The sequence below is a fragment of the Loxodonta africana genome, chromosome 6 (genome assembly GCF_030014295.1).
Source record: "Loxodonta africana isolate mLoxAfr1 chromosome 6, mLoxAfr1.hap2, whole genome shotgun sequence".
In the NCBI taxonomy this organism is placed as follows: domain Eukaryota; kingdom Metazoa; phylum Chordata; class Mammalia; order Proboscidea; family Elephantidae; genus Loxodonta; species Loxodonta africana.
The window spans coordinates 7678328-7691778 of record NC_087347.1 but is presented as its reverse complement, the minus strand read 5'-3'; the positions used below and the strand labels follow the sequence as shown (position 1 = coordinate 7691778).

The 13451-nt window shown below is 48.7% G+C and overlaps 1 protein-coding gene across 2 annotated transcripts in view; it reads left to right on the top strand.

The window, feature by feature from the left end:
- Positions 1 to 13451, top strand: part of SH3BP4 (SH3 domain binding protein 4) — a 122743-nt gene that overhangs the window by 86488 nt on the left and 22804 nt on the right. Inside the window, exons 1-2 of one of the 2 annotated variants that reach the window (XM_003417902.4) lie at positions 1626 to 3554; positions 6963 to 7212. In XM_003417902.4, coding sequence (XP_003417950.1) covers positions 7095 to 7212 — 118 coding nt within the window. In that variant the 5' untranslated portion in view covers positions 1626 to 3554; positions 6963 to 7094. Of the gene's footprint in view, positions 1 to 1625; positions 3555 to 6962; positions 7213 to 13451 lie in introns of those variants that run through there. The other variant, XM_064286510.1, reaches the window with a different exon arrangement.

Sequence of the window (13451 nt, the reverse complement as noted above, 5' to 3'; positions counted from 1 at the left end):
CTGACCATGTTGTACAGCCATCCCCACTGTTTGTTTCCAGGTTTCTCCGTGCCTCAGTGTTGTTATCTGTAAGTTAGAGGTGACCAGAGTTGCCACTTCCCAGCGTTGTTTGTAGGAAATACACTTAGCACAGTGCCTGCCACAGAAAAGAGTACTGTGTAAATGTTGACTAGACATCCTTAATTACTATTTAGGTATTATTCGTACTTAGTTATTATCGCTAAGTTGTTAACACCGCCCTCCCGTTACAGGTAGTCCCCAACTTACGTGTATTCAAGTTACAACAAACTGCACTTACGACCATCATTTTTTTTTTTTTTTTTGGTACATTTTATCATTGGTAATATGTACTACATACAATGTTGAAGCATGTAATTTGCTGGTGTTACCACTCTCAGGTGTTCACTTGCAGACAGAAAGATCAGATCTGCAAAGCTACTGATAATAAAAATCAATAATCATAAAACGAAAAAGGGAACCCCATCGTAAGTCGGGGACCACCTGCACTGAAAAGTTCGCAAGAGCCTGTCCTATGACCTATTCTCTGATGGTCAAAAACCAAAAAAAAAAAAAAAAACCCTGGTGGCATAGTAATTAAGAGCTACAGCTGCTAATGAAAAGGTGGGCAGTTCGAATCCACCAGGCACTCCTTGGAAACCGTACGGGGCAGTTCTACTCTGTAGGGTCACTGTGAGTCGGAATCAACTCAAGAGCAATGGGTTTGGTTGGTTGGTTTGTTTTTTAATCTGTAGGTTGGAGCCTTGATGGTGCCGGTGGTTAAGCATTTGTCTGCTAACCAAGGGGTCGGCAGTTTCGATCCACCAGCCACTCCCTGGAAAATCTATGTGGCAGTTCTGCTCTGTCTGTAGGGTCGCTATGAGTCCAAATCGACTGGATGGCAAAGGTTATCTGCAGGTTAAAGTAAGAGGCGCCCTGCCTCTTTTAGCTACAGTCTCCAGCCTCAGGTGAAAAGCCTGTTGTAGTCGAGTCATTCAAACTCACGGCCACCCCATGTGTATGCGGGTAGACCTGTGCTCCATAGGGTTTTCTTGGCTGTAATCTTTACAGAGCCCTGGTGGTTGACTGCTAAAGTGGTTGACTGCTAACCAAAAGGTCAGTGGCTCAAAAGCACCAGCAGCTGGCTCCTCGGGGAAAAACGTGGCGGTTTGCTTCTGTGAAGATTACAGCCTTGGAAACCCCCTGGGGTCACTGTGAGTCACAGTCGACTCAGAGGCAGTGGATTTTCTTTTTTGTTTGTTTGCCAGGCCTTTCCTCCGTTGAGGCCTGGGTGGGTTTGAACCACCAGCCTTTAGGTTAGCAGGTTAGCAGCCGATCACAGACTTCCCCTTGCTAGAAGTAGAAGATGGAAGAGTTCATCAGGAGTTCTTAAATAGAAATTTTTTAGATAACTGAAGTGTAAGGTTTTTTGCTGGTTTGACTATTTTAGCTAACATTTCATAGTCATCTGGTTTCCTAGGGGGCAGTGGTGGCTCAGCGATAGAATCCTCACCTCCCATGCGGACCGTCCGGGTTCGATTCCTGGCCAGTGCGCCTCACGCGCAGCCACCACACATCTTGAGCGGGGGCTTGCATGTTGCTGTGATGCCGAACAGGTTTCAGTGGAGCTTCCAGACTAAAAAGGAAGAAAGGCCTGGCAATCTACTTCTGAAAATCAGCCAGTGAAAACCCTATGGATCACAATGGTCTGATCCACAGCCAATCATGGGGATGGCACAGGGCTGGGCAGCATTTTGTTCCATTGCACTTGGGGTCACCATGAGTCGGGGGTCAGCTTGACTGCAACCAACAACTTTTTTTAGTTGTAAAGATATATATAACACGATATTTGCCAATCCGAGATTTTTCACGGGTACGATTTAGTGACACCAATTATTTTAATCGTGTTGTGCGACCATTCCCAATATCCCTTGCCAAATTTTCCACCACCGTAAAACAACCAAAGTTTTTAATTGCGGACATTTCCAAGCATTCAGTAAGTAGGGGGAACAGTGTGGTGGCCCTTCACAAACTCATCCTCCAGCAAACAGGAGCATCGTGTCCTATACTCTAACGCTGCTTTTCTAGCCAAGGAAGGAACAACTAACTCACGGGGTGTGGGATTTGAACGCCAGCCACTTGAATTTGAGGCCCTGGGACATTGGCTACACAGCCAGCCTCCGTGAGTCACTCCAGGAATTGGAGCACTGTGGGAGGAGGGTGGAGCTACCAAGGGCGGGAGAGCGAGACCTGGGTGTTCCTGGAGGCAGTGGTAAAGGTGAGTGGAAGGGTGTTCCAGGGAGCTGTTGAATGGAAAGTGCAGAAGCTTAAAGGTGCTGGGCACGTTTGAGGAGCATCAGGTTAACAATGTGGTCATTGATTTCCCTGGGGGTGGAGGTAAGCAAAAAAAAAAAGCACCTGCAAATTCAGGTGAAGCCCAGGAAGTGGAGGGCTGGGAATACCAGGTTGGGGAATATGCACTTTTTTGCTTAGCAGCATGAGTAGCACTGGGAAGTTTGGGAGCCAGGGCAGTGACATGATTAACAGAAATGCTTTAGGAAAATTGAGAGCCAACAGGAAGCGGGTGGCAGAAGGATCAGAGCCCCTGCAGCCACTGGCAACAGGGCCTGTCCAACTCTGTGGGTTTGGAGAGAAATGGTTGGAGAAGTGGAGAGTATTCTGCCAAGTCCACCACCAGCTGGCTGCCTGACCTCGGGCAGGTGTCTTCAGTGAGTGCTCTGGGCCTGTGTTTGCATCTGAGAGGCGACCCAGTCACCGGGCCTGCCTCACCGGACTGGCAGGAGGGCTTAATGCGTTAATGTCTGTGGAGTGGTACATGGTAAAGTCTGTAACTGTTTGGCTGCTAGTTCTAGCAGACACAGGAGACTGTAAAGCCAAAAACCAAACCCGTTGCTGTCGAGTCATTTCTGACTCATAGCCACCCTATAGGACACAGTAGAACTGCCTAGGGTTTCCAAGGAGCAGCTGGTGGCTTTGAACCGCCGACCTTTTGGCTCGCAACTGAGCTCTTAACCACTGCGCTACTGGGGGTGAAATGTGAAGGAGCTATATGAGTTGCCTGGTGTGTGCGGGTGAGTCAATTCCAACCCACAGCAACCCCACGTAACAGAGTAGAACTGCCCCGGAGGCTATAATCTTTACGGGAGCAGGTGGCCAGGCCTTTTCTCCTTCAGAGCTGCGAGGTGGGTTCAATCCACCACTACTTTTGGTTAGCAGCTGAGTGCTTCACTGTTGTGCCACCAGGGCTCCTTTTGAGTTGCCTGGGGCTGCCGTAACAAAGTGACATTTATTCTCTCACGGTCTGGGAGTCTGAATTCAAGGCATCTCGGGGCCATCCCTACTCTGTCTCCTCTACAGGAAGCTCTTTCCTGGTCTCTTCCAGCTTCTGGTAGCCCCAGGCATTCCTTGGTGGTCTTTGGCCTGTTGTAGGCACATCTTCATTTGGCCCTCTTCTCCTTCCGTCTCCTCTTTTGTGAAGACTCCACTCAGATAGGATCAAAGATGTGGTGAAACCCACGTGAATTGGTTCACTACAGGTTAGTAAATAAACCACAGGTAAGCCAGTACCTTCCTCCTTGGAGAACCTGCCCCTGTTTAGGACCCCCCCACCCCCCGCCCCGACTCTGGTGTGACCTCGTGCTGGTTTCCCTGATAGTATCTCAAAGACCCTAATCCCAAGCACGATTCCATCCACAGATCCTGGGGTTAGGCGGTGGTGGTTTTCAGTTGCTGTTGAATAGATTCTGACTCAAGGTGACCCCACCTGTGCAGAGCAGAACTGCTCCATAGGGTTTTCAAGGCTGTGACCTTTTGGAAGCAGATTGCCAGGCCTGTCTTCCAAGGCACCTCTGGGTGGGCTTGAACCACCAACCATTCAGTTAACAACCAAGAGCGTAACCTTTTGCACCACCCAGGGGACAGGGGTTAGGACTCCAACATATCTTTCATGAGGGAAACCATTCAATCCATAACAGGATCCAACACGGGGAGCGGGAAGGGGCAGGATGGCGACAGGTGGACACAGGTGTGGCCTGTGGAAAAAAATGTGCGGTGTCCAGGTGGAGATGGCCCAGAAGGCACAGGGGATCTTCACAACAGAAGAAAGATTTGGAGGTCACACTGCGCTGAGCTGTGAGGAGGAGGAGGGAGAGGGTTCTACTATAGGAAAGGCTAGGCCTTTCTGTAGGTGGAGAGGAAGGAGCCCAGGGCAGGAGAGAAGAGGGGACAGAGGCCCAGGTATCCCACTTGCAGGGGAAGGGGCTGGTCAGACATTCAAGAGGAGGGTGCCTGCCAGGCATGGTCCCAAGAGGGGGCTGGCTGCCCTCCTCCTTCACCGTAGAAGTTTCCAGAAGGGTCGGATGGTGTCCTTGTTTGCACTCAGCATGAGTGGTGGGTGTCAGGATGTCAGCCCAGGACTGTGCCCACTACCCCTGGAGGAAAATTCATCGTTCTGGGGGACTTGGAGCAGAGCACTGACGACAAAAAGCCACCCCACCGCCATCCTCATGGAAGAGTGCGAATGAGTCTGTGTATGCTCAGTGTGGAGCCCAGGCACTCTGGTCACTGGGATGGGACTTCAGTGTCCGGGCTTGTCTCTGCTGATACGTGGGGAAGGTATCCTGGGGAGGGTGTCCTAGGGACAGCAAGCAGGGAGAGTGTAAACAGTGGCCTCTCTGTGCTGCCACCAGAACCTTTGTGAGGGTGTCTTTGCGTTTGTAAAAGGACTACAGATCTCTGTAGACTGCTAAGGTGCTCATTGTCTCAGACTTAGAATCTTAGGTAAGAATGTTTATTTTTAAATTGGAAAGTCCACCAGCAAACACTGGTTACGAGCGCAAAATTGCCGGAAGCTTCTTCCCCCTGCCTCCCCCCACGCCCACACACAAATGCGTCCCTTTTTTCTCCGAGTTGATTTTCTCCAGGAAATTACATGTAGTCTTTGGGATCAAAAGGATTTTCGTGGCATGTCATTTCAAGAATTCCACATGTTGCCGTTCACTTTTAAAGCTATAGGTTTCACTGAGGTTCTCATAGCCCGAAGGGAGAGTCCTTGTCTGTAGGCTCGCTCACGCAGCCCCTGGATTTGGGGTCTGCTTGTGCTGGAGCCTGGGTGACGCAGTGGTTAAGAGCTTGGCTGCTAACGAAAAGGCCAGCAGTTCGAATCCACCAGCTGCTCTTTGAAAACCCTATAGGTTTCCCCAATAGGGTCCTATTGGGTCCCTATGAGTCGGAATTGACTTGACAGCAACAGGGTTTTTGGTCTTTGTGCTCAAAAGGCTGGAGGTTCAAGTTCACCGAGAGGCAGCTTGGAAGAAAGGCTTGGCAATATGCTTCCAAAAATCAGCTCCTAAAAGCCACGAAGAGCACGGTTCTACCCTGACTCACATGGGGTCTCCATGAGTCAGGGTCGACTTGACGCTCCCAAAGCTGCCTGGTCGACAGTAGAGCACTGTTTTGGGGATGTCTCTGGGGCACTGCCCAGGGCTCTGCATCCAGCTCCACCCACAGCCCTGTTCAGACAAAGCCACCCAGTCCCAAGGGGCAGGAAGCTCAGACCACATGGGGTCCTACAAACACCACACATAGAGCATCCTCATGAGCAGTGGGGCTCAGCGCAAAACCCCGGTCTGCTCCCTGCTCACTGCAGGTGAGACAGGGAGGGTGTGCTGAGGCCTGCAGGGAGGACAGCACACCGCGATCAGAAGTGCATTTCTGGGTGCCTTTTTTTTTTTTTTAGGTGGCACGGTGGAGGGATACAAGACCTTAGACCACGTTAGATGAGCCCAGCTATTTTGGGGTGACATCTTTGGCCCTCAGGCTGCTCCCGGTGCCGAGGGTTACAGGGCCAGCTGTGCCAGTGACCGCCTGATTGTTTTGGAGAGCGTTTGAAATTCATTGCTTTGAAGTCAGTTGTTCCTGTTTCCTGTCCATGGGCTTCACAGATTGTCTGCTCCAAGTTAGTCACCTCCTTCCTCTCCAAAAACCGGCTGCCGTGGAGTCGACCCTGAAGCATGGCGACACCGCGCGTGTCGGGGTAGAAATGTGTGCCACAGGGTTTTCAGTGGCTGATTTTTCAGAAGGAGATCACCAGGCCTTTCTTCTGAGGTGCCTCTGGGTGGACTCAAACCTCTAACCTTTGGGTTAGCAGCCAAATGCGTTAACTGTTCCACCAGGGGACTGCCATTCCTCCAGAACCTCCAGAATGCCTAAGCCTTGTGCGTCCCTCTGAGAAAAAGCAGAGGCCTTGGAGGGGGGAGAGAGTTGTAATTCTCATGCTTTTTCCGTGCGCTGGCTTAGTAAGAGCACAGTGGTTAGCTAAATGTGCCAGGATTCGATGGGCATAAGTCACATAAAGACTGCCTTATAGATTGAGATGGTCACTTGTACTTTACATATTATTGGGTGTTTATTTGAACTCCGGGGAGGATTTAAGGGGCATTGTGGTCTCCTGACAGACCCCCAAACCCTGCTGCACCGGTGGTGTGAAAGAGGCGCTGTAGTGAGAGCTGCCCCCCGGGGGCCGGAGTCAAGGCTGTTTCCGCAATGAGACCAGCCATTATCCAGGAAGACGAAGAGTTCTTTTTCTTTTCCTGAACCCTAGAACTGGCAGTGTGGACTGTACAAATCCCGTCTTGTCCTCCTCTTTGACTGTAATGAATGGGCTGACCAGGTGCTAGAGCAAACTTCACAAACCCCATTGTACCCCAGGAAGCACGGGCACGGACTCCAGGCCAGGAAACACCGCTGGGTTGTGTGTGCCCAGGGCGGAGTGGGCACAGGCCACTGAGTGGGCACCGCCTGCCTCTCTTGAGCCAGCACAGATGAAATCGGTCTACAGTGGACTGTCCCCTGGGAAAAAAGAGGATTCTCACTGCCCATAAGTTTACTGTTTAACCCATGTTTCACTTGCTCAAAGGAAATGCTTTCTTCCTTCCTACGTTTAGGAAGAAGCACATTGCAAAGTTGACACCACAGTGAAGCTTGGCTGCTTGTGACAGAAGCTTCGGCAATTGCTGGAATAACTAGAGGAAGAAACATGAAACCGTAGCTGCTTCACCCAGAGAGAGCATTCTAAGATGGCAGCTCAGCGCATCCGAGCTGCCAACTCCAGTGGCCTCCCTCGGTGCAAGTCCGAGGGGACCTTGATTGACCTGAGCGAAGGATTTTCAGAGACGAGCTTTAACGATGTCAAAGGTGAGCAGAGAACAGTGGCAGAGGGAAAAGATTGGGGTTTTCAAGCACTGTAAGACCCAACAGCTTCCCTACATAAAGGCTGCCAAGTTAGCATTCAGGTAATTAAATTTTAACTTTCAGACGTTATTGTATGATAAATTAAGTCTGAAAACAATAACCACTTGTCTTGTTAGGAAGTGTTTTGAATGTTCCTTAGTTATGAAACCTCTTTATAATAAGGAATATGTTTGTTTTTTCTTGAGTCGTGGCAACAATAAGGTAGGGAGCCAAAATGTAGAGGAAAGCAAATATGGTAAGTCCATCAACCCTGGAATCTTTATGGAGACGCCCTGGTGGTGCAGTGGTTAAGCATTTGGCTGCTAACCAAAAGGTTGGCAGTTCGAATCCACCAGCTGCTCCTTGGAAACCCTAGGGGGAAGTTCTATCCTATAGGGTCGCAATGAATGAGAATCAACTTGATGGCAACGGGTTTAATCTTTATGGAGACAGACTGCCACGTGTTACTCACATGGAGCAGCTGGTGCGTTCAAACCACGGACCTTTCAGTTAGCAGCCGAGTGCTTAACCACTGCACCACCAGGGCTCCTTTGTGAATCAAAAAAATGGCTGGTCTAGGACAGGGTCAGCAAACTGTTTTCTGTAAAGGGATACCTAGTAAATATGCTTTAAGCTGTAGAGTCCACGTGGTCTCTGTTAAAACTACTCTGTCTGTCATCATGGGACAAAAACAGCCGTAGAAATGGGCAACCAAATGGGCGAGGGTGTGTTCCAATAAAACTTTATTTACAAAATCAGGCAGACAGCCAGATTTGGCACAAACCCGTACCAACTGAACCCGTTGCTGTGGAGTCAAATCCGACTCATAGGGACCCTATAGTATAAGACAGAGTAAAACTGCCCCATAGGGTTTCCAAGGAGCGGTGGTAGATTTGAAGTGTTGATCTTTTGGTTAGCAGTCGAGCTCTTAAGTGCTGTACCACCATGACTCCAGATTTGGCCCAGGGAGCATGGTTTGCCAACCCCTCATCTAAAAGAGGGCCCCCAGGGTTTAATCAGCCAGGGGCTCTGGGCTTCTCCAATCACCTCATAACATGTAGGCTGATGAGAAAACCTATCATTTGGACACTGGAATAGATCGTCTTCTTCCATGAAGTCTACACAGACCTCACTAGGCCACGTTCAGTCTATCCTGCGTCTCTCCTGGCACCGTTTACCATTGCTGTTTTTATCATCATCATCGTTAATTGGCTTTCTCAAGGCATGTATCACTTTTTGTTCAAATTACCCATGTCCTGCTGTCTTAGTTACCTAGTGCTGCTGTAACAGAAATACCACAAGTGGATGGCTCTAACAAACAGAAATTTATTCTCACACAGGCTAGGAGGCTAGAAGTCCGAATTCAGGGTGCCAGCTCCAGGGGAAGGCTTTCTCTGTCGACTCTGGGAGGAAGGTCCTTGTCTCTTCTGAGCTTCTGCTCCTGTGCAACCTTCATGTGGCTTGGCATCTCTCCTACCCCGTCTTTGCTTCTCTCTTGCTTGTTTAATCTCAAAAGAGATTGATTTAAGACAGACTGTACACTAATACTGTCTAATTAACGTAAGAACACCCATTCCCAAATGGGATTATAGCCACAGGTCCAAAAACCAAAACCAAACCCACTGCTGTGGAGTCAATTCTGACTCATACCGACCCTATAGGACAGAGTAGAACTGCCCCACAGGGTTTCCAAGGAAACCCTGGTGGCATAGTGGTTAAGAGCTACAGCTGCTAACCAAAAGGTCGGCAGTTCAAATCCACCAGGGGCTCCTTGGAAACCCTATGGGGACAGTTCTGCTCTGTCCTGTAGGGTCACTATGAGTCGGAATCAACTCGACAGCAACTGGGATCTTTGTGGAAGCAGACTGCCACATCTCTCTCCAGTGGAGCGCTTTCACTACTGCGCCACCAGGGCTCCTTAACCACAGGTAACTGCACCACCTAGGGACACGGAAAACCACTTACTGTCAAGCTGATTCCGACTCATGGTGGCCACATGCGTATCAGAGCAGTCAGGGGGGTTCAGTGACTGGTTTTTGGAAGTAGACTGACAGGCATTTCTTCCAGCGTGCCTCTGGGTGGACTTGAACCTCCAACCTTTTAGTTAGCAGCTAAAAACATTAACCATTTGCCCCACCCAGGGACTGGTGAGTGTGTGTGTGTTGAAGAGGGGGTGTCTGAGAATCTAAGCTTGGGTAGGTCAAAGGGCCTCGGTCTGGACCCCGAGACCCCCTGGGCTCTAGTACCGAGAGGCAGCGTGTGACCCAGGCAGCCAGGAGCTTCACACACATCTGGGTGATAGACAGGTTTGGGGATTTACTCCCGTTGAAATATCTGCCGTGAAATCTCCCGCCCGTGATTAATTTCTCTGCCTGCTTAAGAACTTAGGCAGAGGGATGGGAAATACATTATTCAGTGTGCTGACCTTCTTGACACATGGGGAGATTTTTGTATTAAAATCAAGGTTAGCTGTGAATCTGGGCAGTCCTCCTCAGAATTCATTAAGACGGCATTCGATAGGGATTTTCCGGCCTTTCCTGAGATGGGGAGGCGCTCCTACCACAGTCTCCTGATGTGGGGAGGAGGGCTGCTTCCCCTTGGCTAAGCCTGATCCTGGAGTGAAGTCTATTGTGTGGAATTTAAGTTAAAACCAGTTTTATTCTTCTGTCTGTGATCATTTGCATGGATACATTTTCTTAGACCGCGTGCGAAAGCATGCTTAATTGCTTTGGTTTTTTAATTTTTTTAATATTACTGTAAGGGAATTATTCCGGGGAACATAATAACTTTTGAGGGATTCTAACGAGATTTTAATGGCTGGCAAGCTTTCTCTTAATTTCCACTTGGTTTTAACTTTTATGTGACCTTTTTTCTAGACGTGTCAAAGAAACGAAAAATGGTTTCTATCACCGGAGACCATGACTAGCAAACAGAAGCGGGAGAAAACCAGTCACCGTTGCTTTGATTCCGACTCATGGTGCCCCCTTGTGTGTCGGGGTAGAACTGTGCTCCATAGGGTTTTTAGTGGCTGATTTTTCTAAAGTAGATTGCCAGGTCTTTGTTCTGAGGCACCTTTGGGTAGACTTGAACTGCCAACCTTTTGGTTAGCAGCTGAGTGCACTAATTGTTTGCACTAGCCAGGGACCCCAGAAGTCGGAAGGAAGAGTTCCGACCTCAATCTGTGCCGTCTCTTTTCCTCCTGCCTTTCCAGTTAAGCCATTTCTTTTCCTGTACTGTGTTTTATTCACTCCCACCCCTTCACTGTTGGGTGACTTGTCTTTGTTGTCATTGTCCAGCAGACAGGCAGAGCTGGGGGTATTCTAACTTTGCCTTTGGCCAATGCCTAGCCTGGTTTCATGTATGTGGCCTCTCTAGGTTGTAAGCACAACTTATTACATAGGCATTTACTGAGCACCTAATACGTGCCAGGCACTGTTCCCAGTACCAGGGATACAACAGTGAACAGCAGACTTCCTAGTGGACCTTATATTCTAGGGGGAAGATGGAGCCCTTCCCCCAAAACCAGTATGTAAGGTACATGATAGACTGGTTGGTGATATAAGTGCTATGGAAAAAAATAAAACAGGAAGGGTGTTGGAGATGTCGGTTTTCATACTTTTTTTTTTTTTTGAAGTAGATCTCCAGGTCTTTCTTCTGAGACACATGTGGGTGGACTCAAGCTGCCAGCCTCTGGGTCAGCAGCTGAGTGCATTCATCACTTGAGCTACCCAGGATCTCCAAAAGTGGAGAGTCCCTGATGAGTCCTTACCTTGGGCTAAATGTCATTAGCACTTTATTGGTATCATTTCATTTCATCCTCACTACAACCCACTGAGGAGTGATTTTTTGCCCATCGTGCCCACGAGGAATCACAGGCCTCAAAACTCACACAGTTGTAAGGACCTGGATTCAAGCCCAGTTTTCGTGATCCCAGACCCAGATTCTTCACAACTCCAAACCAAAACAAACCGGTTGCTGTCGAGTTGATTCCAACTCATAGCAACCCTATAGGACAGAGTAGAGCTGCTCCATATAGGGTTTCCAAGGAGCAGCGGCTGAATTTGAACTGCCGACCTTTTGGTTAGCAGCCTGAGCTCTTAACCACAGTCCACCAGGGCTCTGGACGGACAGCTCTGTGTAGCAGGCCTAGTTTGCTTGGGCTGCTATCACAGAATAGTGACAAGTGGTGGCTTTAAAGAACAGAAACTTCTGGTCTCACAGTTGTGGAAATTAGAAGTCCAAATCAGGGTGCCGGTTCTGGAGGAAGGTCCTTCTTTGTCTCTTTCAGCTTCTAGGAGCTGCCAGCGACCCTTGGTGTTCCTGGGCTTCTATATGCATCTGCCTCCACTGTCACATGGGGTGTGTCTTCCCACATGCATGTCTCTCTGTGTCTGTTTTCCCTTTTTATAAAACACCACTCAGAAGGGATTAGGTTTAAGACCCACCCTACTCTGGTTTGGCCTCCTTAACATAACAATAGAAAACTCCTGTTTCCAAACAGGGTCGCATTTACAAGTACACAGGTCTCAGGACTTCGACATAACTTTTGGGGGGACACAATTCAGCTCGTAAGAGTAATTGTCACAGCAAGGTGGTAGGTGATGGCCGTCAAGGCCTAGGTATACTTCCTCTCAAGCACACCTGTAACCTAGTCAAGGATATCAGTGGACACTTCCTACTTTATTTCTGACTTTACCGGAGCCCTGGTGGCCTAGTGGTTAAGAGCTTGGCTGCTAACCAAAAGGTCAGCAGTTTGACTCCACCAGGTGCTCCTTGGAAACCCTATAGGGCAGTTCGACCTTGTCCTGTAGGGTTGCTGTGAGTCGGAAGCAACTTGACAGCAACGGGTTTTTTACTTTATTTCCCAGTTGCCATGATTTCCCCTCAAAAAAAGGGATGCTGGCAGATGATTTTTTGGAGGACCAATTTGATGGACCAGACCAGGAACCCTGTTGACTTCATAATAGACTAGAAAAGATAATGTGTGGTTCGTGTAGAAATATAGTCATTTTGTTGCTCCTTTAAGGAGGCAACTAAAATACAAGTTTCCTTTCTCTCAATTGTTTGTTACAGGAAGCCAGAATATAAGCAAAGTATAGGCCAAGGAGCAATCAGTTCAGGGGAGGGTGCCAGGGAGAAGGACCTGGGTTTGGTTCGATCTGAGAGCATTCCCTTCAGCCTCTTGATATACTTTCTTATGAGTGAGCGGGAGAGAAAGTATTTAATCGTGTCCGTTATTTTTTAAGGCACACAGGTTTACTTAGATGACTTATTCTGCTGTTACCATCTCTCTCTGCATTAGTTATACACACCCATAAATTCGCTCGATTCCATTTTTAAAGTAGTGGCATTCTTAAACAGTTGCTTAAACCGTTGCTCAAAATAATGTGAACTACGACCAGAAATAAAACCTTTATGTTCCAGGGCCTGTTTCCATGTGGTTGTCTTGAGTGATAATTTATAAAAGGGTGAAAGAGACTGATCTTACAAATTTTATTTCATCTAAATAAACATTTTGGTGAGGAATGGGATTGAACTTTGAAATCTAAGAAACAGGTCCAATTGTCAAGGCAACCTTCCCGCCTGTGTATTTTCGTATTTCATGTTGAAGCCAGAGCGTAGGATCAGCTCATCAGCGTGAGGGAGAGAATGGCTGAGGCTCTTCATTTTCAGTCCCTGGGTGCATGCAGGGGGTCACTTAACTCAGAACGCCCCTGTGTGTCTTCTAAGGAAACCACACTCCAGTTTTCTTTCTAGTAGCAATTCTGGTAAGACGTCGGTTAGAATGTTGTTAGCGGCTGTTGACTCACGGCAGCCCCTGCTCACAACGGAACAAAACACTGCCTGACCCTGCGCCTTCCCCGTGATCGGTTACAGACTGGACGATCATGATCCATAGGGTTTTCACGGGCTGATTTTTGGAAGTCGGTCACCAGGCGTTTCTTCCTAGTCTGTCTTAGTCTACAAACTGCTGAAACCTGTTCCTCACCACAGCAACATGAAAGCCTCCACCGACAGATGGCCGGTGGCTGCACGTGAGGTGCCTTGGCCGGGAATCAAACCTGGGTCTCCCCCGCCCTCGCGGAAGTCAGGAATTCCACCGCTGAACCACCCAGTGCCTCGTTAGATGAAGGAAAGGTTTGGTCAGCATGTGATGTTTTGAATGTGTGGATGTGTTGAACATTACATGGTGCCGTTCCCAT